This window comes from Ictalurus furcatus, chromosome 9, assembly GCF_023375685.1.
Source record: "Ictalurus furcatus strain D&B chromosome 9, Billie_1.0, whole genome shotgun sequence".
Taxonomy (NCBI): Eukaryota; Metazoa; Chordata; class Actinopteri; order Siluriformes; family Ictaluridae; genus Ictalurus; species Ictalurus furcatus.
The window spans coordinates 30708535-30719660 of NC_071263.1; the positions used below are offsets into that span (position 1 = coordinate 30708535).

The 11126-nt window shown below is 39.5% G+C and overlaps 1 protein-coding gene across 1 annotated transcript; it reads right to left on the bottom strand.

The window, feature by feature from the left end:
- Positions 1-7624: 7624 nt before the first annotated feature.
- ppp1r3ca (protein phosphatase 1, regulatory subunit 3Ca) lies at positions 7625-10080 on the bottom strand. Its single transcript, XM_053633085.1, has 2 exons — positions 9821-10080; positions 7625-9097 (listed from the first exon to the last, which is right to left on the bottom strand). The coding sequence occupies exon 2, from the start codon at positions 9055-9057 to the stop codon at positions 8203-8205; it is 855 nt and encodes a 284-aa protein (XP_053489060.1). The 5' UTR covers positions 9058-9097; positions 9821-10080; the 3' UTR covers positions 7625-8202.
- Positions 10081-11126: the final 1046 nt, after the last annotated feature.

The window sequence follows — 11126 nt, forward strand, 5'->3', positions numbered from 1 at the left end:
TTCCCAGTGTCCTATATTGCCAGTCTCCTATATTCCCAGTGTCCTATATTCCCAATGTCATGTATTCCCAGTGTCCTATATTGCCAGGGTCCCATATTTTCCAGTGTCCTATATTCCCATTGTCCTATATTCCCAATGTCATGTATTCCCAGTGTCCTATATTGCCAGGGTCCCATATTTCCCAGTGTCCTATATTCCCAGTGTCCTATATTGCCAGTGTCCTATATTCCCCAATGTAATGTATTTCCAGTGCCCTATATTCCCAATGTCATGTATTCCCAGTGTCTTATATTCCCAGGGTCCTACATTCCCAGTGTCCTGTATTCCCAGTGTCCTATATTCCCAGTGTCCTATATTCCCAATGTCATGTATTCCCAGTGTCCTATATTGCCTGGGTCCTATTTTTCCCAGTGTCCTATATTTCCAGTGTCCTATATTCCCAGTGTCCTATATTCCCAGTGTCCTATATTCCCAATGTCATGTATTCCCAGTGTCCTATATTCCCAATGTCATGTATTCCCAATGTCCTATATTGCTAGGGTCCTATATTCCCCAATGTAATGTATTTCCAGTGTCCTATATTGCCAGGGTCCTATGTTTCCCAGTGTCCTATATTCCCCAATGTCCTATATTCCCAGTGTCCTATATTCCCAATGTAATGTATTCCCAGTGTCCTATATTGCCTGGGTCCTATTTTTCCCAGTGTCCTATATTCCCAGTGTCCTATATTCCCAATGTCATGTATTCCCAGTGTCCCATAGTGCCAGGGTCCTATATTTCCCAGTGTCCTATATTCCCAGTGTCCAGTATTCCTAGTGTCCTATATTTCCCAGTGTCCTATATTCCCAGTGTCCAGTATTCCTAGTGTCCTATATTTCCCAGTGTCCTGTATTCCCAGTGTCCTATATTGCCAGTGTCTTATATTTCCCAGTATCATATTTTCCCAGTGTCCTATATTGCCAATGTCTTATATTTCCCAGTGTCCTATATTCCCAGTGTCCTATATTTCCCAGTGTCCTGTATTCCCAGTGTCCTATATTTCCCAGTGTCCTATATTCCCCAGTGTCCTGTATTCCCAGTGTCCTATATTCCCAATGTCATGTATTCCCAGTGTCCTATATTGCCAAGGTCCTATATTTCCCTGTGTCCTATATTCCCAGTGTCCAGTATTCCCAGTGTCCTATATTTTCCAGTGTCCTATATTTCCCAGTATCCTGTATTCCCAGTGTCCTATATTCCCAGTGTCCTATATTGCCAGGGTCCTGTATTCCCAGTGTCCTGTATTCCCAGTATCCTATATTTCCCAGGGTCCTATATTCCCAGTGTCCTGTATTCCCAGTATCCTATATTTCCCAGTGTCCTATATTCCCAGTGTCCTATATTCCCAGTGTCCTATATTCCCAATGTCATGTATTCCCAGGGTCCTATATCCCAATGTCCCAATGTCCTGACGCCCCGTTAGTCCTGCGTCCTGATTATTTTCATGAACAGACATCATTTCTCAGACCGAAAGGCGTCTCTGTCTGGTACAGCATACCAAATCCAGACATTTATTCAATATGACACGTTCTACATTAAACACAGGCAGTGAAATCATCACCGCCAACCCTCAGTCAGAGATACGAATCAAAACAGACGATTCAATATCACAGTACTCTTTCCTTTTGAAAGCTGAAAAGCTCCCATGTCTATTTTATTTCATTTTATTTAATTTTATTTATAAAAATAGAACAATAACAATGGAGGAAATAAAAAAAACTAAAAGCAAAAGTAGATATACAGTTCCTGATGAAAAACATCCTACAAACACAGTGAGCTGAACGTGATGGTGGGATTAAAGAATGTATATTAAAAAAAATTAAACCCTTAAGGTCCTAGGTGGAAACCTACACTTGTTCCATGTGGAACCATATTTTTCCAGAAGCTAAGAACTCTTACTAATACAACAAACATGATGTGGAATCATGAAATAGAGAAAGAGTGGGATACAACTGGGGAAAACGTCCAGGAACCCTGTGATCAATGTCATAATGGAGAAGTGACACCTACAGGCATGTATTTTGGAAATGTCCAGTCGTTTCTCTGAAGTTTTAACAGATATTTTGGGATTAACATTGGCGACTTGACTTGAGGCTAACACGTTTATTTCTCCTCAATGATGACTCTACAGTTCCATTACAGTTCTAGCATAGAAAGCTACAGTTTACTCACGGTTCCCACCGAAAAGCCTCTCTAAACATGCGTGGTTATCCTATATCCAGGGTTGGGAGGGTTACTTTAAATATGTATTCCATTACAGTGACAAATTACTTCATAAAAAATGTCATCAGTAACGTAATCCAAGTATCACAGCAGGAAAGTAATGTAATCTGATTATTTTTGGATTATTTCAAGGTCACATATGTAAATAAAGTCAAGAGAAAAAGCAATATGATCTAAAATACTTCTATTTAGAGCTTATTTTAGAACTTAAAGACATGTTCCATGATTGGATTTGTTTGAATTAAATAAATAAATAAATAAATAAATAAATAAAAGATCACTGTCGCTGATGCGGGTAACATTACATCACAAAAGCTACGGTGACCGCATTCTGGTTTTCCAAGAAACAGGACACTGTGTCCTAATAGCATGTCTTAATAGCGTTCAAAACACAGTGTTACTGTGAATGCAGACTTTAATACACTGAAAAAAAAACCACACTATTACTGTATCATCACATAAATATGTTCTATTTATAAATAAAATTGGTTTCACTCCGCCCACGTATTACATTTTTTTCCTACATTCTTTTGAATGTCCACGGAATAAAATAAAATATGAGATGCCGCGAGTGAACTTTCTGCATCATTTACACATCTGAATGACGATGTAACACGAAGCAGTGCGGTAAGATGGAATTAAAATGACCTTATGTGGTCATGGGTGTTGTTGCGACTCAGGACAGCCGGCATTCGCTGCTATTGTCGAGCAACTGTTTAACACCGAACACAACAGCACTCCACCTTCGAGCGTTCGCTGAGAGTACACTAACGGTGGAGAGGCAAGGATTTGGCCAACGGTTTCTGCGAGTCTTTTAGAACCGACCAATCGGACTTACAGAGAGGGGTTAAAGAAATGCACACATGCGCACACATGCAGTATTAGACCATAAACACATCATAATGAAACTAAAGCTGAATCCCGGACACTTTCTCAAATTTAGATGCTTTTTTAAGGTCTGAAAAAGAGGACGTACGGTAGGACCCTAACAAAAGCATTTCAGAGAACAATTTGTGTTCATGTCTACCAAAGTAATGCACCAGGAGGTTGCTCATATGAGCCACAACTGGCAGGAGAGAACCAGAACTATAATCAAGCAGCTGTCTACATTGTGTTATGTCAAAAGATTCATTTCTTTGGTTTTAAATGAAAAAAATATATAATCCTGATAGTATTCCCATTTTTTACAAAATGACCTGTAATCTGATTACCTTGTTTTTTTTGTTTGTTGTTTTTTTACGTAACTGTAATGGATGATAATTTTTTAGTTGTTTTATATCCTGATTACGTAACACAGTTACATGTATTCCATGACTCCCCAAGCCTGAGTACATCATAAACATTGAACAGTTTAATCACTGCTTTAATTAACAAGGCTAAAATCACAACAATTCAACCTTGGGACTGGAAACGTAAACCCATAACTGATCTTCTTAAAGGTGCATTAGGTAAGATTGTGTTGGTGGAAAAGGTCTGTAATGGTTAAACAGATGGAGTTAAATAAGATTTGAATGATTTTTTAAGTCATTGAGCCCACCCCCATTTCCATTCATGTACACAAAGCTCCGCCCCCAAAACTTATGGTTCTCCAAGTGTGTAGCCAAAAGAAGCTTATCGAAATATACCCAGACATTCTGGACCAGAAGGCAGGTTACTAAACGGCGTTTTTCTCAGCTACGTAATACACACAATGGCTTAAATTACCCATAGACAAGCAACGATGTGTGAAATGTGTGCAGCTGTGTTTATGTACAACTCTGTCCACTGTTGCATCAGCTGATCTGAATGACCTCTAAATTATATGTGTGTGTGTGTGTGTGTGTTACAGTAAACTACTAAGTGGTGTGATGAAGTGGAGTTACTGTTACCACCCAAAATTGATTATTTTCCAGTAACAGAACATCTCCAGGTGTTTTATTCCTCTTATACCACAGCAATTCGCCAACGATTACTAAATAAACGATTTTTGTTTATTAAAGAAAATTGTCATATTTTTCATTCATCTATATAGTTATGTATATCGACAAAAAACAAGAAGAAGATAGGGCTTTCTCGTGTGAAGAGACCAAAATCGAGATACTACGTTTGTGGAAGTTTCAAAGCATTGAGTTAACGCATGTCATACCTCAAACAACACTCATCCCTACAGTGAAACACGATGGTGGCAGCATCGTGCCCCGAGGATGAAAAACATCCTCCTAACATAGAACCTAGGCGTCTTGTTAAAATTGAAGGGAGAACGTATGGAGCAAACTACAGGGAGATATCACAAGTGAAATCCCTTCAGTCTGCTTCAGGGAGGAACTTCAGCAGGACGCCGGTCCCAAACTCAAGGCCAAAGCGATGCAAAAACAAAAAGGTGAATGTTCTACAGAGGCCAAGTCAAAGTCCGGATCAGAGTCCCGTTGAAAATCTGGGGCACTGCCTGAAAATTGCAGTCAACAAACAACATCCAACGAACCCTAAGAACCTGGAGGAAATGTACCAGGAGGAACAGTGTGCAGAGCTGGTAGGAACTTCACCGTCCACAACACACGTAATCATGTTACTGCAGCAACAGATTATACTAGGTAATAGTATGAAGGGGGTGAATACTTATGCAAGCAGCATTTTTCAGTTTTTAATTTTTAAAAATAAAAGATCTGCTGATAAATAATGAATCTGGACTTGGAGCAGATTGGTTTGCATTAAAAACACTGACTGGAACAATCTGTGTGAGTGTCATTTCTAATCCAGACAAATCTGATGACTTTTAAGGGGGGGGGGGGGGGGGGTGAATACTTTTTGCTAAAACACGATGAGATAAGATGAGATGAGATGAGATAAGATGAGATGTGCTTTATTGTCCATTCAGGGAAATTGTTCTTCATGTTTTGAGTGAAAACACACACACTTGTACACACAGCACAGTCACACACACATTCACATACACACATCACACACACTAGTGCCATCATTCGAGTTAAAACGACAGTGTTTCACACAAAGCCACCCTATTGCTTAACCCTGCGGTGATCGCACGATCCCGTTATTGTTATACAACGTCACAGTTATTGCACAACCCCATCATTTATTCATCCGTCCCGCAGTTATTACAGTTTTAAATTGATCTAAAAGAGAAACCGAGAAGAATCTATAATAGATGTTAAACAAACAAACAAACACATTTTTGTGACGTAGCATGTGAATATAATTATATAAATCGAGTTGTAAATGAAGACCACTTGTGTGTGTGTGTGTGTGTGTGTGTGTGTGTGTGTGTGTGTTGTGTAATGTCGCATGTCCTGATTTTCTGATTTGACCCAGATGCAGTTTAACTCTCGGTCAAATAAACATTACGTTCTGATTCAAGGTGAATCGTGTTTACCTGACCATGCCACAATTCAGGTTGTGTGTGTGTGTGTGTGTGTGTGTGTGTGTGTGTGTGTGTGTGTGTGTATCTGTGTGTGTAATTGAACCTCAAATTCCTCACTTTTCACATAGTATTAACTCAAGAAATCTGGAAATATGAAGAATTCACAACGTTAAAGTCCATAAATGAAGTGATGTGTAATAAAGTGGAATGACACAGGAAAAAGTATTGAACACGCTAGCTGAAATGTATTTAATACTTAGTGGAGAAGCCTTTGTTTGTAATGACGCTTCAGGACACTTCCTGTATGAAGAAATTAATGGTCGCAGTATTCGGGTGTGATTTTGGTCCGTTCTTCTAAACATATTGTCTTTAAATCTCGTTCAGTTGGATTCGAGTCAGGTGAGTGACTGGGTCATTCTAACACCTTGATTTTTTTTCTCTGAAAACAATTGAGAGTTTCCTTTGCTGTATGCTTTGGATCGTTGTCCTGCTGGAAGCTCCACCCACGTCTCATCTTCATCATCCTGGTGGATGGCAGCAGATTATTCTCAAGAATCTCCCGGTAAAGGCCTCCATTCATCGTTCCTTCAGTTATATGAAGTGTTCCAGTACCATGTGATGAAAAACAGCCCACACCATGATGCTTCACCTCCACACTTCACTGTTGGTGTAGTGTTTTTAGGGTGAAGTGCAGTGCCATTTCTTCTCCAAACATGGTGTGTAGTATCACAGACAAAAAGTTCAGTTTTGCTCTCGTCTGACCAGACTACACTCTCCCAGTATTTCACAGGCTTGTCCAAATGAGTTGTAGTAAACTTTAAACAAGCTTCAACATGCCTTTTCTTTAGTAATGGAGTCTTGCGGGTGAGCGTGAGCAGTGGAGTGCATTGTCTATTGTTTTCTCTGTGACGATGGCACCTGCTGCCTCCAAGTGTTTCTGGAGCTCTTTCCGAGTGGTCCTTGGCTCTTGTGCTACTCTTCTGACTATTCTTCTGACTCCCTGGTCAGAGATCTTGTGAGGAGCTCCTGTGCGTGGCCGGGTGATGATGGAGTGATGTTGCTCCCACTTCTGGATAACGGCCCCAATGGTGCTTACTGGAGGATTCAGAAGTTTAGAAATATGTCTGTATCCGATTCCATCAATATGTTTCACAACAATAAGGTTGTGAAGGTCTTGGGAGAGCTCTTTGCTTTTACCCATCATGAGATGTTTCTTGTGTGACACCTTGGTAACGAAAAGCCTTTTTATAGACCATCAATTTACTAACCCAACTGATATTAATCTGCACAGACAGAGGGTGTCATTACTTACGGGTTTCAGCTGGTTCCTTGCCTTACCTTGCCTTTTTCTTAGCGTGTTCAATACTTTTCCTGTGTCATTCCTCTTTATTACACATAACTTTATTTATGGACTTTAATGTTGTGAATTCTTTATATTTCCAGATTTCTTGAGTTAATACTGACGTCTGGTGAAAATTTCATGTGAATAACCTGATTGGAAATATATTCACTGAAAAACATGTGGACACGTCCAATACTTATTTCCCCCGCTGTACATATTTATTAAACAACACGTCGTATCTTCTATCTGTTTATTGTTATAAAAAATGAGTTCCTGTTGTCACTTACGTTATAGCAGCTACTGTATGTCAGTCTGTCCAGGATTTCACTCAGTTTTTTGGTGATTTGAGAATCTTCGGGTTACGCTTCTTGGAGAGAACTTCACAGTATCAACGGTACTCCCTGTGAATGAGCGGTTACTATAGAAACGATAACGTATTAGAACGAGCGCATTAACTATAAATAAACCCGTGATGTGCAGCTGCGCTACTGTCAGAGCCGCTGTTCAAGAGAATCAATCAACACCTCCTGACCAATCACGATCCAGAACTCAACAGCTCTGTAATATTAAACTGCTGAGATGCGAGTATAAAACACGTAAAAGCCACCTTACACACACACACACACACACACACACACACACACACGCAAGAAACAAACCCTTCCTGTATATCCACAAGTGTTTATTCATTGACACCACATCAAATCAATAGGAGACCATCCAGGCAAAAATGAGCAACACATTTTTAAAGCAAATCCATATAGCAGCTATAAATTCCACACACACACACACACACACACACACACAAATCCACAAACACATGAACACATTGACCTCAGAGCTACAGAGTGGAATCATTCTGAAATTGTATATAAATAAACATTGTAAATCTTTGTTTAACCCTTCAATGTGAAGGAGAATCTCAGGCACAGCTCTTCCTCCATTTTGTGCTGGAGATTTTCTGTTCTTTTGCTGATTTTATGTCCAGAGTCCATTACAGCTGCTTGAAAATAATGTAAAATCATACAGATTGATAAATATGAGAGTATGACAGTATAACATGATAAAGAAATATCCGTCTGTATACACCGTGAAGTCGCAAACAAGAACAAAGGTGACAATCATACATTTCAGTTCTGATGAATGACTGAAGGCTTTCTTGCATCTTCTCGCTTTATTAAGTCGATACGTGGTGTTTTATAGCTTATATCTTGGAAACTCATTAGTGGTACTTGTTTGCGTGTCACCAGTAGGTGGCGCCGATCCCCATCATCAAGCGATTAATCTCGCTAGAAAACCTGCTGCGCTTTTGCTGGCTTCCGAATCGATCGCGCGAATCCACCTCCTCGGTTTTATCCTTCTCGTCATCGTGCGTCGTCACGAGCGCGTAATTCTTTCCGTTGTTGTTGTCCCAGTGCGTTTCCTCGCCGCTGGTGTAGCTAACGCAGAACTCCACGCTATCCCGCGGCGGCACACATGCTGGAATTTCGACGGCGAAGGAGAACGTGTCGGTGTCCCTGCATCCGCAGACGTCGTTCATGAACGTGCACGCCACGTCTCTGTGGTTTTTCCACGAGTCGAAGGTGATCCGAACGTGGACGGATTTCTCGAAGGACAGATTTCGCACTTTAATCGTCCCCGTTAGCGTGCGACCCTGCAGCGTGCAGCTCTCCAGACACACCGAGTTCTTCATCAGACGATTCCGGAAGTCCAGGTAATCTGCCGCAGGTTGCCGAAACTCCAGGATTCTGCTTTGGACAGGATAAAGACCGCCCTCTAGCTTCGGGACGTGGAACTCCAGCGACGAGTCCGGTTTTTTATTTTCGCACGGAGAGAAGACACGGACTGCGGTCAGCGACATGCCTTTAGAGTCGGCGAACACCACCTTCTTCTTAGCTTTGTTTTCGGGAGCCTGCCAGGCGTGGCATGCCGGATTCAGACTGGTGTCGTGGGTGTTTTTGGTGTTGATGCAGGGACGCAGAGGTTTGCAGTGGAAGTTGATGAGATTCCTCGCCCTGTAGTCCTTGTACGAGCTGAAGAAGCTGTGCAGAGGTGGAGAGTGTGTGATGTAGAACTGCATGGCCATGTCCACTGGCATGATCAGACGCGGGTTTATTGGCCGGAGGTCGTGGAGGACGCTACGCACACACGCACACACACACACACACACACACACACACACACACAGAAATGATAATAAAATTTAAAACAAAAAACTCAATTTAGCATAACACACATTGTGTTGTACATGTTTAGATTTAAATATTTAAATCAGGTATTTAAGTCAGGTTTTTATGCAAACACTAAATTATAGTACAGTAAGTATAGCGCTGGCTGACTAAACAATAACATTTTAATATTGTGATAAAATTACAGCAGGTTTTTTTTCTTTCTAATAAATTGAATTACAAACGGACTGAAAGTAGAAGTTAGTAGTTCAATTTTTTTGCTACTAATCTTTAAAATTGCATGTTAGCTTTTTTTATTCTGCTTTTCTGTGTTCAATATTTTTAAAACTATATATCACAATCCATATGATATCTTTATAATATCGTCCAGCCCTAGTGTTTATTTATACATCATTAAGAGCACTGTTTATTCCTTTTCGAATAATAATAAAAAATTATTAACCACTGAGCACCCATTAATAAATGTGAGTGTTTTAATTATTATTATTATTATTATTATTATTATTATTATTATTATTATTATTATTATAAAAGGTACTTTAAAGGACTTCTCAAACATTGAGCAAAACAGTTTTGTAGATATAATTTCAGAGCATGTCATAACAGGTTTATCAGCAACATTACCTTCAATAAGCTCTTAGAGACAGATCAGACTTTCTGAAACTTTCTTACCTGGCACTTTATTAGACACTTGAAACACTCCTGTGTGTGTGTAAAGTCTGAGTCTGCCCTGTTAGCTCTCCTCACTCCGCCGTGTACAGTCTGCACACACACCCCCTGCGCCCTCCGGACCCTTTATACCGCCTCAGTCTCTCCCTCATTTACATATTCAACAAGTCCAACCAATAGTAGCTGCGCCACGTGCGGCTCTGACTAATCAGCTCACAGGTGTGCGCGTGTCCGTGTGCAGGTTTTCCCCCTTCATTTGCATATTTCGCAAATCGGACCAATAGAACAATATCCTCCAGAACCGTGTAAAACTACTGCTTAATATAAACCCATGAAGCCATGTATGTGCTATTATTGACAACATGTGAAATATAGAGAGAGAGAGATAGAGAGATAGATAGATAGATAGATAGATATTCTATCTTTACACAGTGTTTATATTTTACATTTATCCTGCAGCCCAGAGCAGAGAAAAATATTTCTATAATATTATTCAGTTTACATAAAATCTTACATAAAATAAAAACAAACAACACAATTACTACAAACCCTATGGTTTATATTATTATTATTATTATTATTATTATTATTATTATTATTAGTATTAGTATTGATGTTATTATTATCATTATTATTATTATTATTATTATTATTATTATTATATTAATATTAATAATATTATTATTATTATTATTATTATTATTATTATTATTATTATGTTATTAGAATTCTTTATCAGAGCTGATAAGCGCTGCTGGTTGCCATGCCAATACGATTAGAAAATGACAGCAAATGCCATTAGGTTAAAGAGACGTTTCCACGTGTGTTGAAGCGGGCTCAGTATTTTGGTTCTGTTGTCATACCTTCAGGTCGTGATCAGTATATACATGGTCCATGTGTCTCTGCACATCAGTACTTTGACCTGTATTGACCGAGGCTGACTTTCACATGTGGGCCAACATGTCAGGAAAGAGAGAGAATACACACAGCCTACTGACAGGAAAAGTTGAATTTAGCCTCCTGAGATGAATAATTAACTATGAGCATGGCCTACATACCGATAGCATGGAGAACCCAGAGAAATGTGACTGCTTTAAAACACAGGAATAAAATAAAAGAATATGTTGAAAAAGAATATGTGTATATGCTATATATGTGTGTGTGTGTGTGTGTGTGTGTGTGTGTGTGTGTGTGTGTGTGAAAAAAGTGTCTACAGTAGTAAACTTTGATCTGAGTTTGTGAGTGTATTTACTATTTGTTTCTTTACATTAGAAATCTCACCCACTCGGTCAAATACAGACTATATAAC

What these genes read in the sequence shown, in the direction of transcription:
- ppp1r3ca (XM_053633085.1), bottom strand. Translation starts at nt 9,057, where the DNA reads ATGCCAGTGGACATGGCCATGCAGTTCTACATCACACACTCTCCACCT.